We start from the raw sequence: 24,672 nt of genomic DNA on the forward strand, positions 1-24,672 counted from the left end.
CAGTTACGTTGTGGCGTTTGGTAGCACACAAAGTGTTCCTCCGGTATTCGGGAGTTGCATAATCTCATAGTCATAGGAACATGTATAAGTCATGAAGAAAGCAATAGCAACATACTAAACGATCAAGTGCTAAGCTAACGAAATTGGTCAAGTCAATCACATCATTCTCTAATGATGTGACCCCGTTAATCAAATGACAACTCATGTCTATGGCTAGGAAACTTAACCATCTTTGATTCAACGAGCTAGTCAAGTAGAGGCATACTAGTGACACTCTGTTTGTCTATGTATTCACACATGTACTAAGTTTCCGGTTAATACAATTTCTAGCATGAATAATAAACATTTATCATGAAATAAGGAAATAAATAATAACTTTATTATTGCCTCTAGGGCATATTTCCTTCACCAGATTATAGCAACAAGCCCCATAGTATTGAAACGTTCACCATGGGGTATAAAGGATGAACACCAGGAATAAAATTGCCAATGATTGTTTGGGAATAGGTCAGTCCCAAGGATCACTCCCACAGATCTCCAAATAATCCTAGCCACTGGACAAGTAAAGAACAAGTGTTGAGCAGTTTCAATGTTGCTACAGAAGGAGCAATGTGGATTGCCAGGCCAGTTTCTGTTTTTCATAATCTGCCTAGTGAGAACAACATTCTGAAACATCTACCAAAGGAAAATTTGAATTTTCAAACACATCTTAGCACTCCAAACCCATTTGTAGTTACATCCAGCAATAGGACCCTTGTAAAGCCCCCAATAGACATAATCACCCACTTTAGAAAGGGTAAGAGCATTGATACAGGTAGATATTGCACCCCATTTCATCAGAAGTTTAGAGTCAAGCCTCCTCGTAAAAAAGGTGCTTAGGTTAAGATGATTAAACTGATAAACAGTGACATCCTTGTCAGTGCAAATATCAAATAATCTAGGGTACTGGTCAAAAAGAGGATCTTGACAATTGATAGATTCTTTCCAAAGCCTAGTAATGTTACCTGACTCAAGTTTAATCCTTCTGTAGATCATATACAATTCCTTGACTTTGAGAATAGCTTTCCAATAGGGAGAATCAGAGAATTGGGTTGATTAGTAGCAACAGTTTATTCCTCAAATACCTGGCTCTGACAATGTCCTGCCATATCTCATGTTGGGTATCCAATTTCCACCACCAGTTAAGGTATTTTCCTTCCTCAAATCTTTACCCCCCCAGGCCACCTTTTTTGATATACAAATCCCGACCCATTTGACCAGGTAATACCTTCTTTTCTTGTTACACCCTGCTAGAAAAATCTCCTTCTGTGTTTGCTACTTGTAATCTGCGTTGGTATTTCCTCGAAGAGGAGAGGATGATGCAACACAGCAGAGGTAAGCATTTCCCTTAGTTATGAAACTAAGGTTATGAATCCAGTAGGAGAACCAAGCAACACTATGTAAACAACACATGCACACAACAACAAATACTTGCAACCCAACGCGTAAGAGGGGTTGTCAATCCCTCAACAGTATTAGATAGATTAAATTGTATAGGTTTTGATAAATAGATCTAACAAAAATACAAAATGAAATAAATAAAAGAAAATTGCAGCAAGGTATTTTTGGTTTTAATATATGATAGGAAATATACCCGGGGTCCATAGTTTTCACTAGAGGCTTCTCTTGAGAAAATAGAATACGGGGGATAAACAGATTAGTGTTGGGCTTGATAGAAAAGCAAATAATTATGATGATATCCAAGGCAATGATCATGTACATAGGCATCACGTCCAAGATTAGTAGATCAAAATGATTCTGCATCTACTACTATTACTCCACACATCGACTGCTATCCAGCATACATCTAGTGTATTAAGTTCATGGAAAAATGGAGTAATGCATTAAGAAAGATGACATGATGTAGACAAGATAAACTCACATATGAATAAACCCCATCTTGTTACCCTTAATAGCAACGATACATGTGTGTCATGTCTCTTTCTGCCACTGAGATTGAGCACTGCAAGATCGAACCCATCACAAAGCACCTCTTCCCACGGCAAGATAAATCAATCTAGTTGGCCAAACCAAACCAATAAATCGGAGAAGAAATATGAGGCTATAACAATCATTCATAAAAGAGTTCAGAGAAGACTCAAATAATATTCATGGATAGATCTGATCATAAACTCACAATTCATCGGATCCCAACAAACACACCGCAAAAAAAGTTACATCAAATAGATCTCCAGGAACATCAAGGAGAACATTGTATTGAAGATCAAAAAGAGAGAAGAAGCCATCTAGCTACTAACTATGGACCCGTAGATCTGTGGTAAACTACCCACGTATCGTTGACTGTATGATGACTTTGCATTGTATGATCATCGTGCATGGATTTGGGTATTGAGATTTGAAGAGTGTGGTTATGGATGCGGACGGGTGAGGACCTGCCCAGTGTTGTCCGCGGGCAGGTCCAGGCGCGTCCGCGGGCGTATGGAGGCTCACATTTTCTACTTCCGATTGTAGACGCTCTAACTCTAGAAAATACATAGGAGCACTCGGGTGACAAACCTCTCTATATTCAAAAATAATTAGTAATTTAAAAGTTAAAAAAATCCTAAAACTTTTCATGGAATCAAACATGACCAAATATTGCAATCATATAAAAGAATTGAATAGGGACTAACTTTCACTGTATCCGGGGTCAAAGTTTTGCCAAAAAGAATAGATACAAGTAGTATTCATGCTACGTTATTGTCATATAAATTTGTTTTTTTTGCCCTGAAGTAAACGGAAATCATTCCTTGGATTTTTTTATACAAGTGCAATGCCTAGTCATATTTGATTCAAAAAAAGTTCCAGGATTTTTTCATTTTTAATTTTTTAACAAATTACTAAATTATTTTTAAATATAGGGGATGCCCCCGAGTGCTCCTAATCCGCTTACCTTTACCTAAACCCTACTAAATTTACCCTCCTAAACGCTGCCCAAGTTTTGCTCAAGAAATATACTCTTTCTCCGTCCGCAATTAGTGACCCCACCCCCACTTTCCCTGCTTCGTCCGCAATTACCGCCATTGCCGAAAGCTTCTTCTCGTCACTATACGTACGTCAAAAGAAAAGAAAAAAAACTTCTTATTCTCTCTCCTCTAAGCTTCCCATTCCTCTCAGCCATGCTCTCCTCCCTCTCCGCCGTGACCCCGCGCGTCAACGTCTCGGCAACACCTGCCCTGGCGCGCTCGTAGCGCAGCCGCACGACGGCCGGCCGGCAACCCGACCTATGCTCCCCGACCAGTCGGGCATTGGCTGACCCCCAAATGCCTCACACTAACTAGCCGCCGCTTGTACATAGACACTACCGCAAAGTCGAAGAAGATTAAGGAGAGAGAGAGAAGAAGGATTCCCCGCACGTTTGCCAAATCGGGCCGCCGCTGCCTTCTCGTCGCCGGAGAGGAATTTTAGCCTCGACGGCGCCCAGCTTTTTTAGTATATCTTTTAAGTTTTTTTGTTTTGGTTGATCCTTTTTTTGGAGTGGATTTCACTGTTTGCGGGCGATGGGAGTGGTGGAGTTCTCGGTGCTGGGGGCGGTTCAGAAGTTTCGATCCCTCATCACCGGCTCCACGCCCGCCGCCGACGAAGAAGCCCGCCAGGCGAGCGCACCACCGTCGCCCGCGACGCCGCCGCGCAGCGGGGGCGTATCTCCGGTGGATTCGCCGCCCCCCGCAGCGAGATCCGGAGGCAGGCGTGCCATCGCCCTCCGCCGCCAGATCTCGTCGCCACAGCCTCTCCGCTGCTACCCTGTCAGGTAGGGTGCCATGGCTCGGTTTCACCGCCCCCGTTTAGATATTTGACTTGCTCCAATGGAGAAAAAGGGAGAAAGGTTTTGAAATCTCAGCAAGTAAACCACCTCAACGTCTTAGCATGTTATGTGGATTATTAGAAGGAAAATAACAATCGGTGACTAGTTCATTCACGGTACAAGTAAACTCTCATGAAAATTTATATTTGTTGACTTGTGTTTTATAATCGATTAACTTATTGTGCTAATTTGTAGCGGAACTGGTTTTCATGGGTGCAGGCGAGCAGATGGCGAGGAAAACGACGGGCCTGGGAAGTTTTTCACCCCAGGGAACGACTGCTTAAATGACCTCTCAGACACTGACTCTGTTAGCGAGCTCAACCGGTCTATGACCCTAAGCCCCTTGGAGAGCCCGACCTGGATGGTCTGGCAGAATGGCGGCACACGAACTTCCAGGACAAACGGCCGTTTCAGCCTGGATTCTCTTGAACATGGTACTAAGACCATTGCTGAAAGTAGTGGGGAAAGCGACACAAATAAACATCAAGTTGATTTTGATGCCAATATTTGGCGCCCACCACCGCCGGAAGATGAGGGTGATGATGCTGAGTCGAGAGTATTTGGATTCGACGACGACGACGATGATGATGATGGGGTTGAGGAGTCAAGCAATCTTCTTGCCCTTGGCTGCTTTAGCACCAACAAAACAGTTGGTGCTGACATGATCACGGATATAGCCCATACAGAGGGTCTGAGGAATGCTGTACTAGGTCATTTTCGTGCTCTTGTGGCTCAGTTACTGAATGGAGAAGGTATCAGTGTCGGAAACGATGACGGATGCATAAGTTGGCTTGAGATAGTGTCGTCCTTATCCTGGCAAGCTGCTAGTTATGTGAGACCAAATACAAAGAAAGGTGGCAGCATGGATCCTACTGATTATGTCAAAGTCAAATGTATAGCATCTGGGGATCCGACTGATAGGTATGCTCTTACTTCTCCTGCTATTTACATGATTATATGTCTCTCATGTGAAACTCACGGGTAATTCCTTCTACGCAGCAATCTTGTTAGGGGAGTTGTTTGTTCCAAAAACTTAAAACACAAACGCATGATGTCTGAGCATAGGAATGCGAAGTTGCTCATTTTAGGAGGAGCACTTGAGTACCAAAGGGTCACTAACAAATTAGCATCGATAGACACTATTCTTGAACAGGTTTGTACTTTTTTCACTATTCATTTGCACCTTTATTTATATTCCCTCCATTCAGAAATAACTGACGTGGTTTCAGTTCCATTCAGAAATAACTGACATGGTTTTAGTTCAAAACTAAAACCACGTCAGTTATTTCTGAATGGAGGGAGTACTTGCACAAGGCCTTGCTATGGTTAAAAGAAATACTATCCGTTTAAGAAGATGTTTACTTCTACATTATATGCAATATAAAATATCCATATGTGATCTCATCCTAACCATTCGTGCCAAATCCAACATGTGGCGTGACCCAAAGGTGAACGGACCGCCAGTACCAGTTGACATCTTTATAAGAGTAAAGATATTTTTTTGCTAAAGAAATGCTGTTAATGCAGGAGAAAGAGCACCTGAGAACGATTGTCAGAAATATAGAGTCTTTGCAACCAAATGTGCTGCTAGTTGAGAAAAGTGTCTCATCGTATGCCCAGGAGCTCTTGGCAAAAGAAATTTCATTAGTTCTAAATGTTAAGAGGCCACTCTTGGAGAGGATATCAAGATGCACAGGAGCACAAATTGGCTCATCAATTGAAAATATTGCTTCAGCAAGGCTAGGCCAGTGTGAAATGTTTAAGGTGCAGAAATTTCTGGAATTTCCATCAGGAAAGCAGACAAACAGGAGATCAACTAAAACATTGATGTTCTTTGAAGGCTGCCCAAGGCGTTTGGGCTGCACGGTAAGTATCTCTCTGCTGTTCCATGCACTATTCAAAATATCGTCCGATATTTAAGTTAACTGCCCAATTAACTGCTACTCGGCACCTAACCGAATCAAATAACCCCTACTCAGCCCATTAACTGGTCCAGCCTATTTATCGGTCCAACAGCCGATAAATGGCCAAATTATCGGGCTGTCCGATCAATTGCTAGATGGGGTATATAGCTTATTTGGTCCAAAATGTAGCCCGTTTCGCCGCCCCACGCTCTAGGTCTGGTCCTCCTGCTTCTCCCAGAGTCTCCTCTCCTCGGTGATCTGTGAAAGGTGATTGGTGATGCACTGATGTGTATGTATGTTGTTGTGCAGCTACCAACCCTTGTCTGCTACTAACGTGTACAATAGCATATTTTGACATCTACTCCCTCCGTTCCTAAATATAAGTCTTTTTAGAGATTCCACTACAAACTACATACGGAGAAAAATGAATGAATTTACACTCTAAACATGTCTATATACATCCGTATGTAGTTTGTAGTGAAATCTCTAAAAAGACTTATATTTAGGAACGGAGGGAGTAGTACATTGCATGTTGCTATGTAGCCTAGGATATATAGATAAGCCCTTATTGACCTACCGATAAATTAGGTTAATAGGCCGATTCGCCGATTAATCGACCGAGCAGCTACCAGTTACCGATATTTATGCTGAACATTGGTTCCATGTACATTTGATTGAAGTTGTGTTGCTAACACCAAGCATAAAACACTTGGTTGATAGATGACCTACAGAGAGTACTAGCTAATAATGTGACAAGTTTTCAGACTGAATTTCTATTTTCTTACACATTTATTATATTTCTAATAAATGTGCCTCAATTTAATTAGGTCTTACTGAGAGGGCCCTGTCGAGAGGAACTAAAAAAAGTTAAGCGTACAGTACAACTTGCAGTCTTTGCCGCCTATCACCTCTCTCTTGAAACATCATTCTTCGCTGACGAAGGCGCAACTCTTCCTAAAGGTCCTTCAAGGCCCGTAATAGAGTTGCCAGATATTCGAGGTGACACAGATTGTTTTGCTGGATCTGCTGGAGTTGGCATGCCTCATAAACTCAAACAAATACAAGGCGATGATTCACGAATGTTTGAGGAAATTTCTGTATCACCTAGATCATTATGTTTGAATGAGGAAGGTGAAAGTGTCGTCTTTGAGCATAGGGAATCTGGATCTCCTGTTGAGCACAGGGAATCTGGATCTCCTGTTGAGCACAGGGAATCTGGATCTCCTGTTGAGCACAGGGAATCTGGATCTCCTGTTGATGATTACTTACCCCATGCAATTGGTTCGTGCGAAGAGAGTAAAATTTCTCCATATTTCCTTGATCTTGATCCAAGAACTTCAGGTATTGTGATGCATTTTCATGACTCTGCTTTGTTTTTCATTGCAAACAATAACCGTCAAGATGTGGTACCAGGGAAGAAATGTCAAGAAGTAGACCATTGGAATCATAAACGACATCATGACTGTCCTGCCGGAGACTGTAATGACCAGAATGAATTTTCTGGTGAATTCTTTGGTACCAATGACAACCATCAGAGCATCTTAGTTTCCCTATCAAGCACTTGCATTCCCAAAAGCTTGGTATGTGAGCGTCCACAGCTCTTCCGCATTAAGTTTTACGGTAGCTTTGATAAGCCACTTGGGAGATACCTCCGGCAAGACTTATTTGATCAGGTACATTCCATACTCATCTGTATGTTGATGTTCATTATCATCATAGTTTTTGAAAATAATGTTTTGTCTATGTCCTTCCTCAGGCATATTGTTGTCCATCATGTAAAGAACCATCAGAATCACATGTAAGGTGCTATATTCATCAGCACGGAAGCTTAACAATTCGTGTTAGGCGGCTTCTGTCTCAGAAGTTGCCAGGGGAGCGTGATGGGAGGATATGGATGTGGCATAGATGCCTCAAGTGCGAACCTAAGAATGGTGTACCACCTGCTACGCGGAGGGTAATTATGTCAGATGCTGCTTGGGGCCTGTCATTTGGGAAATTCCTGGAGCTAAGCTTTTCAAACCGCTCTACTGCTAACCGAATTGCAAGCTGTGGGCATTCTCTCCAGAGGGACTGTCTTCGTTTCTACGGGTACATATCGGCTATATCCCTTACCAATTAAAGTTGTCAATCCTCGAATGAAATCTCAGGTTACCTGCTAATCTATCAGATATGGGAACATGGTGGCCTTCTTCCGATATTCTCCTGTTGATATTCTATCAGTTACCCTCCCCCCCTCCGTATTGTGTTTCAACTGTCGCAGTCCACAAGACTGGACCAAAACGGTGGCAGTTGAGGTAAGTTATTTTCTCGAAATTACCTCACGTTCACTGCCTGCATCCTATGTTTCTGTTTATTTGTTGTGTCCGGGTGAATAATATTATGTCCATGGACTTCTGTTTGAAGATATATGGCAAAATGAAATCCTTACACTGGGAGATATCTGATTTTCTCCATCGCACTGAAAAGAATATTCCAAGTGAGGATGATCCGGTCAAGACAGGTATTCATAGGCAGATAATTGAGATGAAGGATTTGCTTAAAATGGAAAGAAACGAATGCGAGGTGACGAAATTAGATTTTTTTTTTCTTGTTCAAGGGTTACACATGTTTATGTTGATTTTTTAATATATTTTTCCTTTTGCAGATTTTGCTCTTACCTGTTATCAGAGATAGTAATCACCATGTGCAGGCATCAATTGATATTCTGGAGCTCAACCGCTTGAGGCGTGGCCTTATTCTTGATGCTTACCTTTGGGATCGGAGGCTATGTCACATAGATTCACTTATTGAAACAAATGGTTGTGTTTCAAAGAACAATCCTGCTACCGAATTTCTCTTGGACATCAGACTGAAGGAGTGGAAAACAGATTTGCTTGAGGCGGACACAAATATTGGAAAACCCACTTGTTTGTTGCAGTCACCTGGAAGTCCAAGAAAATCTTTGTTATCCAGAGAGGTCTGCTTCAGTGATGACGAGTACAGTATGTCTGGGAAAAAATTGCAGATTGATCTGGTTGATCATCCTGGTGATGATACAGAAGATCTTGACAAGGTCTTCAGCAAATTCAATGGAGAGAAAGAATGGCCATCCACTAGAGCTGCTATTGGTATGGAACCTGTTGAGAGGTTACCCTCACTTGCGTCTATTTTTTCTGATAACATTGATTTAGCATGGACTGGATCCAGTGAGTTACAGTATGATCTTCCACAAGATTTCACCAAAATCGATGAAAATGGATCCCTTAATTTGTTGGATAACCCAGGTTACAAGAATGCCCCTGTTAGAATTCACTCATTTGATTCTACAGTAGCATCCCGTCAGCGAGAACGCACTGGATTAGCTCCTACTTCATTGCATCTATCGTCATTCAGATCTGCTGAGTACTTCGGGGGTTTGACAAGCATCACAAAAGATCCAATGCCAAATATAAGGAGGGCTTGTTCTCAAAGGTCACCTGGGGCCATAGAGAAATTAAATGTTATTCTAACTCGTTCACCCACACATATCTCATCCGCTTCACATATGGTTGATGATGGGGCACGGCTGCTGCTGCCCCAGATTGGCAATGAAGATGTTGTTGTTGCAGTCTATGATGATGAACCCACCAGTATTGTTGCATATGCCATGACTTCAAATGAATATGTGCAGAAAGTCACACGAAAACTAAATTCAACTTCGAGTTTTTCACATCTTCCAAATGCCACCGAGTTAAACCATGGACTTGAACAGTCATTGCCCTCACAAGAAAACAATCTGGATTCTGAGGGAACTCATTTTAAGTTTTCTTTCGACGACGAAACCCCTCTTCCTGCAGATAATGCGAAGTTCTCTGTGATTTGTTATTTTGCAAAGCATTTTGCTGCGCTTAGAGATAAATGCTGTCCAAAAGATATTGATTACATCCGTTCACTAAGTCGCTGCAAGAGATGGTCTGCACAAGGTGGAAAAAGCAATGTTTACTTTGCAAGGACACTGGATGAGAGGTTCATAATCAAACAAGTCACCAAGACAGAGCTGGACTCTTTTGTGGAATTTGTTCCTCAGTACTTCAAGTATTTGATGGAATCCTTGGCCTCTGGTAGCCCAACTTGCCTGGCAAAAATAGTAGGATTATATCAGGTTTGTTGTTGCCTGGCCCATGATCCCCCCCCCCCCCCCTCTGCTAGTTGTAAACACCAAAGAATGTGCCTAGATTTGATTTTGCTGGCTTTGCATCTAATTCAGGTTAATGTCAAGGGCTTGAAAACTGGAAGGGAAGTGAAGATGGATCTAATGGTGATGGAGAATCTTTTCTTTGAAAAAAAGATACCTAGGGTGTATGATCTGAAGGGTTCATTACGCTCTCGCTACACATCCGGTGATAGCAAAGTCTTGTTAGATTCAAACCTCATAGAGGCACTGCATACAAAGCCTATATTTTTAGGGAGCCGAGCAAAGCGAAGATTGGAAAGAGCTGTCTGGAATGATACTTCGTTTCTTGCGGTATGTTATATCTTGTTATGCATGCTGTTTTAACCAATATATATATTGAAGATCTAATGAAACTTCAAGTTCCCACATGATTAGCACCAATTATCCTCTGCCATTTGTACTTTGCTATATATGTCTTCTGTGCGTACTGTTTAACTGACTTGACAGTCTGGGATTTGCATAGGTACAAACTATGCATTTTTCAGCCTGTATGAAAGAACACTGTTTCTGTAATCTTCATCTTCCACACTCTGCATGTCTTGCTTTTAGGTTGCAAATAATGTAGTTACTAACAAGAACCATCCAAGTCTACCAGTCGGCTTTCTGAAATGATCATGTTAATCCAACCCTTCCCTCACCTTGTTATATATTTATTTATTTCGAAAATGGTATTGCAATATATACTTATTTTGGAGTAATTTTTTTGTGAAAGCCATGTGACTCATAAGCGGCAATTTTAGGAGTTCACGTATTACAGAAAAATGACGGTTGTAATTCTATCTGCTTTGCAGTCGGCGGATGTCATGGATTACTCGCTTCTTGTTGGAATCGACGAGGAGAAGAAAGAACTCGTCATTGGCATCATCGATTACTTGCGCCAATACACCTGGGACAAACAGCTTGAGACTTGGGTGAAGGCCTCTGGCATCCTGGGAGGCCCCAAGAACGAAGCCCCCACCATTATATCCCCGATGCAGTACAAGAAGAGGTTCAGGAAGGCCATGTCCAAGTACTTCCTCACCGTCCCTGATCAATGGACCTCTTAACAACTACTCGTAGCGATTAACTAGACCGCCAGAAGCGTTGTGGCAATAGCGAATGTTGCGGTGAGGATCAGCTGATTCATTTTGTACACAGTTGTGGCAATTGGGCTGTAGGCATAGGTAGGATCACCCTCTCCCTGGATACCAAGCATGCTAATTGCAGTGTCCAGCCAAAGATAGGAGGTGTGATCGTTGTACATTGTGACCAACATAGTTACAAGACAAAGTTATCATATAATGCAGAGGAAGGTACTTCTGCTACATCAGGTTGTATGATACTACCCCAAAGTAGAGAAGTGTGCAATATACGAAATAAGTGCATTCATCGGCACACTTACATATCATCTAGACTGATTTTTGCATTGATGGGTCCCAATTGGGTTTTGGCAATTAATAATATGGTAATTAAAAGAATTAATAGTCTATCAGCTTTATTTTAGAAACTCAAGTCTATTTTGATTTTAGAAGCATTAATGGGCCCACTTTTTGTGCTTACTAGTTACAAGTGGTTGGTTGTTTGATGAATAATGGTAATGTAAGTAAGAGAATTAATAGTTTATCAAATTTATCAAGATAGGAGTAGTTCATTTTGATGAGTAGAAGCATTGATGGTGCCCACTTTTTGTGCTTACAAGTTACACCCTTTTTGTTCCTAAATATAAGACGTTTTGACAGTTTAATTTAATTTGCCAAAACATCTTACATTTAAAACTAGAGGTAGTACAAGTGGTTGGTTCTGTTTGGTGATTAATGATAAGGTAATTCAGAGACTTAATAGTTTATATCAAGTTTACTTTGGAAACTTTAGTTCATTTTGGTGAGTACACACATTAATGATGCCTGCCTTTTGTGCTTACAAGTTACAAAGTGGCTGGTCCTAAAACACATAGATCGTACTACGTCTGTAAACTAATACAAGACTTTTTACACAAATTTGAAAAGTCTTATATTAATTTACAGAGGGTGTATTTATATGACTTTTGTTGATCCACACATACGGCAACTCTACTATCAAGCACGCCTAGCTAGGGATGAACTGATCAAGACAAATATGACAAATCATATGGTATGGTGTAATGATATTGTATAGGCATTACATCCATAATCTATAGACCGGCGAAATGACCAACTCATCTATAACTAATGCTCCACCCAAAGACATCTATCAAAGTATGCATCCTCAAGTATTAAGTAAATAAAACATAACATTGCATTAAGTAAGAGATCGAGGCTGCAGAGATGTTAGGAGAGATTGGGAGGTAGTTCCGGAGGAGGTGCGACCGTCTCGAGAGGGGGAGATCAAGGCTGCAGAGACCTTCACCGGAGGCGGAGAAGATGGCCACAGTGACAAAGATTATAGGGTATTTTGTCGATTACTTTCTTGGGGTTGAACGAACTGGCGAGGCGCAACTAATGGACAAGTTAGTGGGGCGTGTGGTGGCCGTTGGGCGCGCAGATGATGAAGGCCGTGTACAAGATGGATGTTAGGAGAGAGATGGAGAGAAGAGGAAGGGTATGACATGTAGGTCCATGTGGTCAGTGAGAGAAATGAATGATCCCGCTCAGGGCTGTCCTTCCAAACAAGTCTAGGTTAGGTTTAGGGTTACAATTAAATGGGATCGTTGAGTATAGGGTATGGACATTAGGGATTTAGAGGTCGGGGTTCATTTTTGTCCTCCTCTACAACCTTAAAGGTTTAAAACAAACTTCACTCTTGATAATATATTTCGCTCACCGCATGCCCATCACTGAGAAAACGAGTCAGCTATCTTTTTATCCTGAATGACGAGAATATAACTATAATCTCTTTTTCTCTTATCGTCATCATAATATTTCACTTTTGATTTTTCACCTAAAACGACCAATGGTTAGATGAAGAATTAGAGGGAAACATGCATTAATAAACCATGCAAAACGCCACACATAATCTGACCATAAAGTAGTAATTTGTCAAATAACAAAAAATAACTACGAGAATTACATCATATGGATCACAATCATATTAGACATCTCCTGTGATCTTTGCATCAAAGGACAAGGAGAGATTGCTGCATAGCTACAACTACAAACTCATAGTCTCCGTCTCTTTGTAGAACTTGAAAAGAAAATGATGTGACATGAGAATAGATCACATTTGACAGCAGGAGATGCCATTAGATAGATTCAGTGGACTACTCACACACGATCATGGGAGAAATAGAGGGGGTCACTGAAGAAGTTTATGATGACGATTCCCCCCTCCACCAGAGTCCTGGAGCAGGGTTGTAGATAAGTTCCTCTTAGACCGCGAACAGTCGACGACATAAAAATTTCATGATGAATATGACACGTCACAAGAGGTATAAACGAGAGTCTAGGTACAAAGAGGTACGAGGGGGGCACCCCAAGTCCCACATGATGGGCCTGGGCATGCCGCCCATGTTTAGCAGGGTCGTCACCTCCACCCTTATGAACCTACATTTTTGTTTTGAATTTTCCAAATACCTGAAAGCAACATTATTAAGATAGAAATCCATCGTTTCTGGCATTAGGTTAATATGTTAGTCCAAAAAAGTAACAATATACTGTATAATAGGGCAAAATATAGCATGACGCATTCAAAAATATAGCAATAATGCATTCAAATAAACATAAACAGTTTATCCTCGCCACCTTTAATACTCTTAACGTGCAACTATGCCAACTCATCATGGTACTATGCATGAAAAAAGACCTACTCCAAGGTATCATTGTGAGGCAGCCAGCTGTCTGCTCACCGTGTGATCAATACCCCTGAGATCCGAGCTTTGCTCCCGTGAGGTCAACACCCGAAGGTCCCTAGCTCCATTTAGGAATAAGGTCTGCCACCACCGCGGACAAAGCCAAAATTGGGGGCGTCAGGGGAGACAAGGGAGGATCCCGGGTGGCAGCTAGGGTTGTAGTCACCCGGTCGCCAAAGAAGGCGACACGGGAGTTGGGCGAAAAAATGACTGAAAGGATAGTAGAGTCATTCGAGAAGAACAAGTATGACACCCCTGTATGGCACAGAGGATTTTTAATAAGTTATTACTCCTTATGTTAACAAATATAAAGATGATTTGGACCACTTACGATTTAGAGCATCTACAACCAGACGCTCCATATCTGCCCCAGACGCGCGGGCAGCCTGCCTGGTCACTGCCTGGGAGGTGATGTACCCCTGCCTCGCTGGACGTGGTGCAGTTCGTCTGGCGCCTGAACCCCGATATGACCCACTCGGTGGCGCGCCATCCCCGTGGGGTCGGGCTCCGAGCCGAAGGTAAATGCCGACGTGGTGTATGGGAAGCACGTCGCGGATGCGAGGCATGTCCGCATGCAAGGCACTGAGTGCAGATGGCCGTGGAGGCGGAGTCGCACGCTGCGGACACGGGGTGTGCCCGTTGTGCAAGGCACCAAGCGGGATGGCCGCAGAAGCTCTTTCGGCCAAGGCCGCGGAGGTGGAGTCGCACGCCCCGGGCCCGTCTGCCCCCGCCACTTCCATCATCGATCTTACGTCCACCAGTGACACACAGACTGGAGATTCCAACGAGGAAGAGTAGGGCATGGGACACGGCGGCGCCTCGAGTTTCATGAGCCGGTCTGTGTCCCATGTCCTACTTTACCTCGCCGGCAACCGCACCTTCACTCCAAGGGGTTCAGCTGGCCATGTGTAAGGGCATATTTATCCCTTAGTAGTTTTGGTGATTGATGACAATGCTTTTGCGGACTAATCCTGTGCAGTGAGCATTTTAGATATTCCATGTCTAAGCACAAGACGATTTGGTGCCCCTCGGAGCTTATTGAAGACGGTGTTTCTCTACGATTCTTTTCGGTGGATTTGAGTTGTACGAAAGCCGTACTATTAAGAGGGGTCCCCGTTGGAAAGGTTTGGGTGGAATCAACACGTACACGTCTGTTCCTTTTTGCACCACCTTTCCTTTGGCTCTTTGGAGCATGCTCCGTCTCTCCGTGTCTCTGCAAAATGAAGGACTCCTAGTGTTGCTGATCTGGGGCATCCGGTAGTACTGCTCTTCGGAGCGGTAGTACCGCAGGCTCTTGCAGTAGTACCGCAAGCCCTTCCGGTAGTACCACAGGTGCTCACGGTAGTACCGCTCCTTGGGAGCGGTAGTACCGTGGCCTTAGGCCAGGCACAGCTGCTCGAGCGGTAGTAGGGGTGGATGTAATTTTTTACATCCGCGCCCTACGCGGTAGTACCGCTCCGTTGGCGCGGTAGTACCGTGGGCTCTGGCCGGGCGCAGCAGCATGAGTGGAAGTAGGGGCGGATGTAATTTTTTACATCTGCGCCCTACGCGGTAGTACCGGTCCAGGCTTGCGGTAGTACTGTGTCAGATTTTTGCATAGATCAAAACTCAACGGAAGTAGTCACGGATGTATTTTTATATATCAGTGCCTTCCCAGCCTAGACTAGTCCTGCCTTGCGGTAGTACCGCGCCAGCGGTTCTACCGCTCCCTGCCTTAGCGCATCTGGGCTGGTTCTAGCCCCTGCCGTGCCAGCGGTAGTACCGCAGTTCTTCGCGGTAGTACCGCGGGCCCGTGCGGTAGTACCGCTTGTATGGTGCGGTAGTACCGCGTGTCGCAGGCTGAGTTGGAGGATAACGGTTGGATTTGTTCTTTCACTATATAAGGGGAGTCTTCTTCTCCAAGTTGACTACCTCTTCCATCCCCAAGCTCCATTGTTGCTCTAAGCTCCATTTTCGCTCGATCTCTCTCCCTAGCCAATCAAACTTGTTGATTTTCTAGGGATTGGTTGAGGAGGCCACGATCTACACTCCACCAAGAGAAATTTGATTCCCCCCACTAATCTCTTGTGGATCTTGTTACTCTTGGGTGTTTGAGCACCCTAGACGGTTGAGTTCACCGTGGAGCCATATTCCATTGTGGTGAAGCTTCGTGGTGTTGTTGGGAGCCTTCAATTAAGTTGTGGAGATTGCCACAACCTTGTTTGTAAAGGTTCGGTCGCCGCCTCCAAGGGCACCAATAGTGGAATCACGGCATCTCGCATTGTGTGAGGGCGTGAGGAGAATACGGTGGCCCTAGTGGCTTCTTGGGGAGCATTGTGCCTCCACACCGTTCCAACAGAGACGTACTTCCTCTCAAAGGGAAGGAACTTCGGTAACACATCCTCGTCTTCACCGGCTCCACTCTTGGTTATTCGTTCCTTTACTTGTGCAAGCTTATCTTGTATTACATTCCTTGCTTGCTTGTGTGCTTGTGGTTGTTGCATCATATAGGTTGTTCACCTAGTTGCATATCTAGACAACCTACTTTGATGCAAAGTTTATATTGGTAAAGAAAAGCTAAAAAATGTTAGTTGCCTATTCACCCCCTCTAGTCAACTATATCGATCCTTTCAATTGGTATCAGAGCCTCGTCTCTTTTCTAAGGACTTTACCGTCCGAAGAGTATAGTTGACTCCGTAGACGGTGAGGAGGAGCACCCCGGTGTGATTCTGTCCTCGTCTACGGCCGATGGGGGAACCTCGGTCTCACGGGAGGAGTTCAATGTGGCTTTGGACACATTGAAAACCTCCATGGCGGCCGAGGTCAAAGGCATGCTTAAGAACTTTCTTGATGGTCTCAAATTATCCACCACACCGTTGGAAGTGGTCGATCGCACTAACAAGGTGACGAATGCTAACTCCGACAAGGGGGAATCTACTAGTGAGAAAGTTCCTGTGTCTAGTGGTAGAAATGGTAGTGGCATTTTTGCCCATGTGGAACCTCCTATTACTTATGGAGGACCTATTCCCTCCACTCATTTAAATCATGCCGGCCCTCCTCCTAATATTGTGAAAAATGAGGATTTTGACGCTCGGGTCTATCGCTTTAAACGTCATTTAAATCATGTTAATGAAGAAATATGCCCTAGAGGCAATAATAAAGTTATTATTTATTTCCTCATATCATGATAAATGTTTATTATTCATGCTAGAATTGTATTAATCGGAAACATAATACATGTGTGAATACATAGACAAACATAGTGTCACTAGTATGCCTCTACTTGACTAGCTCGTTGATCAAAGATGGTTGAGTTTCCTAGCCATAGACATGAGTTGTCATTTGATTAACGGGATCACATCATTAGGAGAATGATGTGATTGACTTGACCCATTTCGTTAGCTTAGCACTTGATCGTTTAGTTTACTGCTATTGCTTTCTCCATGACTTATACATGTTCCTATGACTATGAGATTATGCAACTCCCGAATACCGGAGGAACACTTTGTGTGCTACCAAACGTCACAACGTAACTGGGTGATTATAAAGGTGCTCTACAGGTGTCTCCGATGGTGTTCGTTGAGTTGGCATAGATCGAGAATAGGATTTGTCACTCCGATTGTCGGAGAGGTATCTCTGGGCCCTCTCGGTAATGCACATCACTATAAGCCTTGCAAGCAATGTGACTAATGAGTTAGTTACGGGATGATGCACTACATAACGAGTAAAGAGACTTGCCGGTAATGAGATTGAGCTAGATATTGAGATACCGATGATCGACTCTCGGGCAAGTAACATACCGATGACAAAGGGAACAACGTATGTTGTTATGCGGTTTGACCGATAAAGATCTTCGTAGAATATGTAGGAGACAATATTAGCATCCAGGTTCCGCTATTGGTTATTAACCGGAGATGTGTCTTGGTCATGTCTACATAGTTCTCGAACCCGTAGGGTCCGCACGCTTAACGTTTGGTGACGATCGGTATTATGAGTTTATGTGTTTTGATGTACCGAAGGTAGTTCGGAGTCCCGGATATGATCACGGGCATGACAAGGAGTCTCGAAATGGTCGAGACATAAAGATCGATATATTGGACGATTATATTTGGACATCGGAATGGTTCCGGGTGAGATCGGGAATATACCGGAGCACCGGGAGGTTACAGGAACCCCCCGGGAGGTATATGGGCCTTATTGGGCCTTAGTGGAAAAGAGGGGAAAGGAGCAAAGGAGGGGGCGCCCCCCTAAGCCCAATCCGAATTGGGAGGGGGGCCGCCCCCCTTTCCTTCCTCCCTCCTTCCCTTTCCTTCCCTCTCCTACTCCAACTTGGAAAGGGGGGAATCCTACTCTCGGTGGGAGTAGGACTCCCCTAGGGCGTGCCATAGAGAGGGCCGGCCTTCCCCCTCCTCCACTCCTTTATATACGGGGGAGGGGGCACCCCATAGACACACAAGTTGATCATTGATCTCTCTTAGCCGTGTGCGGTGCCCCCCTCCACCATAATCACCTCGGTCATATCGTAGCGGTGCTTAGGCAGAGCCCTGCGTCGGTAAACTTCAGCATCACCATCATCACACCGTCGTGCTGACGAAGCTCTCCCTCGAAGCTCTACTGGATCGTGAGTTCGTGGGACGTCGCCAAGCTGAACGTGTGCAGTCCGCGGAGGTGCCGTAACTTTGGTGCCGGGATCGGTCGATCGTGAAGATGTACGACTACATCAACCACGTTGTCATAACGCTTCCGCTTACGGTCTACGAGGGTACGTAGACAACACTCTCCCCTCTCGTTGCTATGCATCACCATGATCTTGCGTGTGCGTAGGAATTTTTTTGAAATTACTACGTTCCCCAACAGTGGCATCCGAGCGAGGTTTATGCGTAGATGTTATATGCACGAGTAGAACACAAGTGAGTTGTGGGCGATACAAGTCATACTGCTTACCAGCATGTCATACTTTGGTTCGGCGGTATTGTTGGATGAAGCGGCCCAGACCGACATTACACGTACGCTTACGCGAGACTGGTTCTACCGACGTGCTTTGCACATAGGTGGCTGGCGGGTGTCAGTTTCTCCAACTTTAGTTGAACCGAGTGTGACTACGCCCGTTCCTTGTTGAAGGTTAAAAAGACACTAACTTGACGAAATATCGTTGTGGTTTTGATGCGTAGGTAAGAACGGTTCTTGCTCAGCCCGTAGCAGTGATACGTCTCCGTCGTATCTATAATTTTTTATTGTTCCATGCCAATATTATTCAACTTTCATATACTTTTGGCAACTTTTTATATTATTTTTTGGGACTAACATATTGATCCAGTGCCCAGTGCCAGTTCCTGTTTGTTGCATGTTTTATGTTTCGTAGGAACCCAATATCAAACGAACTCCAAACGGGATAAAAACGGACGGAGAATTATTTTGGAATATTTATGATTTTTGGGAAGTAAAATCAACCCGAGACGGTTTCCGAGGGGGCCACGAGGCAGGGGGCGCGCCCCCCACCCTCGTGGGCCCCTCGTAAGGCGGTTGATGCTCTACTTTGGCCGCAAGAAAGCTAATTTTTGGAAAAAGATCTAGGCGAAGGTTTCAATCCAATCGGAGTTAACGGATCTCCATATATATATACGAAACGGTGAAAGGGCAGCAGAAGAGAACGCAGAAACAGAGAGAGACAGAGAGACAGATCCAATCTCGGAGGGGCTTTCGCCCCTCCCACGCCATGGAGGCCAAGGACCAGAGGGGAAACCCTTCTCCCATCTAGGGAGGAGGTCAAGGAAGAAGAAGACGAAGGGGCCCCCTCTCCCCTTCTCTTCCGGTGGCGCCGGAACGCTGCCGTGGCCATCATCATCACCACAATCTACACCAACAACTTCACCGCCATCATCACCAACTCTTCCCCCCTCTATGCAGCGGTGTAACCCCTCTTTTACCCGCTGTACTCTCTACTTAAACATGGTGCTCAACGCTATATATTATTTCCCAATGATGTATGCCTATCCTATGATGTTTGAGTAGATCCATTTTGTCCTATGGGTTATTTGATGATCAAGATTGGTTTGAGTTGCATGTTTTATTATTGGTGCTGTCCTATGGTGCTCTCCGTGTCGCGCAAGCGTGAGGGATTCCCGCTGTAGGGTTTGCAATATGTTCATGATTTGCTTATGGTGGGTGGCGTGAGTGACAGAAGCACAGACCCGAGTAAGTAGGTTGTTTGCGTATGGGATAAAGATGACTTGATGCTTTAATGCTATGGTTGGGTTTTACCTTAATGATCTTTAGTAGTTGCGGATGCTTGCTAGAGTTCCAATCATAAGTGCATATGATCCAAGTAGAGAAAGTATGTTAGCTTATGCCTCTCCCTCAAATAAAATTGCAACAATGATTACCGGTCTAGTTATCGATTGCCTAAGGACAAATAACTTTCTCGCGACAACTAGCTCTCTACTAAAACTAACTTACTTGTGTCTTTATCTAAACAGCCCCTAGCTTTTATTTACGTGCTCTTTATTTTCTTGCAAACCTATCCAAAAACACCTACAAAGTACTTATAGTTTCATACTTGTTCTAGGTAAAGTGAACGTTAAGCGTGCGTAGAGTTGTATCGGTAGTCGATAGAACTTGAGGAAATATTTGTTCTACCTTTCGCTCCTCGTTGGGTTCGACACTCTTACTTATCGAAAGAGGCTATAATTGATCCCCTATACTTGTGGGTTATCAAGACCTTTTTCTGGCGCCGTTGCTGGGGAGCAATAGCGTGGGGTGAATATTCTCGTGTGTGCTTGTTTGCTTTATCACTAAGTAATTTTTATTTGCTGTTCTTAGTTATTCTCTATCTTTAGTTATGGATATGGAACACGAAATACCAAAAAAATTAGGTGTACTTGCTGCTCATGGAGATGGGGAACCTCCTAAAACCCTCGATGCTCATTATGTGAAAGATATTATGTACTACTTTGATAATCCCGAGAAAACCCCATTCAATTAAGTAATGGGAGTAACGTTGGATCAACGTGAATACTTTAGGGATTATCGCTTGACTCAAAAAGGGAAACTATTATGGGATCAAATTCATATGTTGAAGTGGTATGCTCGGCAAGTATGCTTGAGTTATGATTATACTTGTTGCTCTAGGATGAAGGCTCCACACCTTCCCTTTTCATGCAAATTTAATGATAATAAAACCTTAGCTTCTTATGCTAATGGTATATATGATTACTATGATGTGGAACAAATAGAAGAATTTGTTGCTTTTATGGGTGCTTATGAAATTGAATCTATGTTTAAAGAGTTTGAAGATTTTGATGATGCTGTTTATAGACCTGAAAATTTAGCTATCCTCAAATATTTCTATGAGAATTATGAATACAATTCCGATATTAATGCACTTATTGAGAAAGTCTCCGCTGTCCAAGAAGAGACTAATATTTTGCAGGAATCCATGGAAGAAGAAGTTGATGAAACTGTTAGCTCATTGGATGAAAAAGATGAGGAGGAGAGCGAAGAACAAAAGGAGGAAGAGCGGATTGATCACCCGTGCCCACCTTCTAATGAGAGTAACTCTTCAACTCATACATTGTTTAATTTCCCTTCATGCTTACCGAAGGATGAATGCTATGATAATTGCTATGATCCCGTTGATTCTTTTGAAATATCCCTTTTTGATGATGCTTGCTATGCTTGTGGCCAAGATGCCAATATGAATTATGCTTATGGAGATGAACTTGCTATAGTTCCTTATGTTAAACATGAAATTGTTGCTATTGCACCCACGCATGATAGTCCTATTACCTTTTTGAATTCTCCCAACTACACTATATCGGAGAAGTTTACCCTTATTAAGGATTATATTGATGGGTTGCCTTATACCGTTGCACATGATGATTTTGATGAATATATATGCATGTGCTTGCTGCTCCTACTTGCAATTATTATGAGAGAGGAACTATATCTCCACCTCTCTATGTTTCCAACACGATAAAATTGCAAGAAACTGTTTATACTATGCATTGGCCTTTACTTTGTGTGCATGAATTGTTCTTTTATGATATGCCGATGCATAGGAAGAGAGTTAGACTTTGTTGTTGCATGATATATGTTGCCTTGTGCTCACTACTAAATTACAAATCATTGCTAATTAAAATTGGCTTTGATATACCTTGGGATCCGGGTGGATTCACTACTTGAGCACTATATGCCTAGCTTAATGGCTTTAAAGAAAGCACTGCCAGGGAGACTACCCGGAAGTTTTAGAGAGTCATTTATTTCTGTTGAGTGCTTTCATATAGTTTAAAAACAACAAAAATAAAGAGGGGAACCCAAAACCTTTTCAAAAAGAAAGGTGAAAGTGAGAAAGACGAGCATTGTTAAAATGGGAGCTAGCCTTGAACTTTGTTCATGCCCATGGAAACTTTGTGAATCTTGATTACAGAAACTTTTCAACAAAAATAATTATCCCCTTGTACAATTCCATTGTATTATAAAAATAATGTGCCAAGGTTTGCCTTTAGGATGTTTACAATGCTTGTTGGTTTGTGCGGTGCAGGACAGAAACTTTGGCTGTAGTGCACGATTTTTTTTTTTTTACCGGAACGTCAAATGGTTCTGATTCTTTTTGCACTGTATTTCTATACAAATTTTATATTTTTCCTAATTTTGGCAGAAGTTTTCAAGTATCTGAAGTATGGTGAATGTTCAGATTATTACAGACTGTTCTGTTTTAGACAGATTCTGTTTTTGATGCATAGTTTGCTTGTTTTGATGAAACTATCAATTTATATCAGTGGATTAAGCCATGAAAAAGCCATACTACAGTAGAAAAAATGCCAAAACAAAATATGAATTGGTTTGCAACAGTACTTAGAGTGGTGATTTGCTTTATTATACTAACGGATCTTATCGAGTTTTCTGTTGAAGTTTTGTGTGGATGAAGTGTTCGATGATCGAGAAGGTCTCGTTGTGAGAAGAAGGAAGAGAGGCAAGAGCTCAAGATTGGGGATGCCCGAGGCACCCCAAGTAAATATTCAAGGAGACTCAAGCGTCTAAGCTTGGGGATGCCCCGGAAGGCATCCCCTCTTTCTTCAACAAGTATCGGTATGTTTTCGGATTCGTTTCGTTCATGCGATATGTGCAATCTTGGAGCGTCTTTTGCTTTTAATTTTCACTTTTCTTTTATGCAACATGCTGGTATGAGATAGTCCTTGGTTGATTTATAGAATGCTCTTTGCACTTCACTTATATCTTTTGAGTATGGCTTTATAGAATGCTTCATGTGCTTCACATATATCATTTGAAGTTTGGATTGCATGTTTCTCTCCACATAGAAAACCGCCATTTGTAGAATGCTCTTTTGCATCACTTATATTTGTTAGAGCGTGGGAATATCTTTTGTAGAAAGAATTAAACTCTCATGCTTCACTTATATCTATTTAGAGAGATGACAGGAACTGGTCATTCACATGGTTAGTCATAAAATCCTACATAAAACTTGTAGATCACTGAATATGATATGTTTGATTCCTTGCAATAGTTTTGCGATATGAAGGTGGTGATATTAGAGTTGTGCTAGTTGAGTAATTGTGAAATTGAGAAATACTTGTGTTGAGGTTTGCAAGTCCCGTAGCATGCACGTATGGTGAACCGTTATGTAACGAAGTTGGAGCATGAGGTGTTTATTGATTGTCTTCCTTATGAGTGGCGGTCGGGGACGAGCGATGGTCTTTTCCTACCAATCTATCCCCCTAGGGGCATGCGTAGTAGTACTTTGCTTCGAGGGCTAATAAACTTTTGCAATAAGTATATGAGTTCTTTATGACTAATGTGAGTCCATGGATTATACGCACTCTCACCCTTCCATCATTGCTAGCCTCTTCGGTACCGTGCATTGCCCTTTCTCACCTCGAGAGTTGGTGCAAACTTCGGCGGTGCATCCAAAGCCCGTGATACGATATGCTCTATCACACATAAACCTCATTATATCTTCCTCAAAACAGCCACCATACCTACCTATCATGGCATTTGCATAGCCATTCCGAGATATATTGCCATGCAACTTCCATCATCATCATATACATGACTTGAGCATTTATTGTAATATTGCTTTGCATGATCGTAAGATAGCTAGCATGATGTTTTCATGGCTTGTCCGTTTTTTTATGTCATTGCTACGCTAGATCATTGCACATCCCGGTACACCGCCGGTGGCATTCATATAGAGTCATATCTTTGTTCTAAAGTTGTAATATTGAGTTGTAAGTAAATAGAAGTGTGATGATCATCATTATTAGAGCATTGCCCCAGTGAGGAAAGGATGATGGAGACTATGATTCCCCCACAAGTCGGGATGAGACTCCGGACAAAAAAAATAAAAAATAAAAAAATATATATATATATAAGAGAAAGGCCAAAAAAAGAGAAGGCCCAAAAAAAAGGAAAAAAACAAAAAAATGAGAGAAAAAGAGAGAAGGGGCAATGTTACTATCCTTTTACCACACTTGTGCTTCAAAGTAGCACCATGTTCTTCATATAGAGAGTCTCTTGAGTTATCACTTTCATATACTAGTGGAAATTTTCATTATAGAACTTGGCTTGTATATTCAACCGATGGGCTTCCTCAAATGCCCTAGGTCTTCATGAGCAAGCAAGTTGGATGCACACCCACTTAGTTTCAGTTTGAGATTTCATATACTTATAGCTCTAGTGCATCCGTTACATGGCAATCCCTACTCCTCACATTGACATCAGTTGATGGGATCTCCATAGCCCGTTGATTAGCCGCGTCGATGTGAGAGTTTCTCCTTTTTTGTCTTCTCCACATAACCCCCCCCCCATCATATTCTATTCCACCTATAGTGCTATATCCATGGCTTGCGCTCATGTATTGCGTGAGGGTTGAAAAAGTTGAAGCGCGTTAAAAAGTATGAACCAATTGCTCGGCTTGTCATCGGGGTTGTGCATG

The 24,672-nt window shown here is 42.8% G+C and overlaps 1 protein-coding gene across 2 annotated transcripts; it reads left to right on the plus strand.

The window, feature by feature from the left end:
- Positions 1-3,094: 3,094 nt before the first annotated feature.
- On the plus strand, positions 3,095-11,345 carry LOC123052276 (putative 1-phosphatidylinositol-3-phosphate 5-kinase FAB1C). Of its 2 annotated transcripts, XM_044475406.1 has the most exons (12): positions 3,098-3,790; positions 4,064-4,765; positions 4,844-4,997; positions 5,372-5,710; positions 6,576-7,089; positions 7,162-7,421; positions 7,505-7,836; positions 7,916-8,042; positions 8,152-8,310; positions 8,393-9,868; positions 9,974-10,231; positions 10,732-11,345. In XM_044475406.1, exons 1-12 carry the CDS (start codon positions 3,540-3,542, stop codon positions 10,984-10,986), a joined length of 4,827 nt encoding a protein of 1,608 aa, XP_044331341.1. In that variant the 5' UTR covers positions 3,098-3,539; the 3' UTR covers positions 10,987-11,345. The 2 variants fall into 2 exon arrangements, with proteins under 2 accessions (XP_044331340.1, XP_044331341.1); XM_044475405.1 differs by having other exon boundaries at positions 3,095-3,790; positions 6,576-7,421.
- The last annotated feature ends 13,327 nt before the right edge of the window (positions 11,346-24,672 follow it).

The sequence above is a fragment of the Triticum aestivum genome, chromosome 2D (assembly GCF_018294505.1).
Source record: "Triticum aestivum cultivar Chinese Spring chromosome 2D, IWGSC CS RefSeq v2.1, whole genome shotgun sequence".
Classification (NCBI taxonomy): Eukaryota; Viridiplantae; Streptophyta; class Magnoliopsida; order Poales; family Poaceae; genus Triticum; species Triticum aestivum.

Excerpts from the sequence above, each read along its gene's own strand:
- LOC123052276 (XM_044475405.1), top strand. The coding sequence starts at position 3,540 with ATGGGAGTGGTGGAGTTCTCGGTGCTGGGGGCGGTTCAGAAGTTTCGA. Across the intron at positions 3,791-4,063 it reads CTCCGCTGCTACCCTGTCAG|GCGAGCAGATGGCGAGGAAA; the intron begins GTAGGGTGCCAT and ends TCATGGGTGCAG. Across the intron at positions 7,837-7,915 it reads GACTGTCTTCGTTTCTACGG|ATATGGGAACATGGTGGCCT; the intron begins GTACATATCGGC and ends CTAATCTATCAG.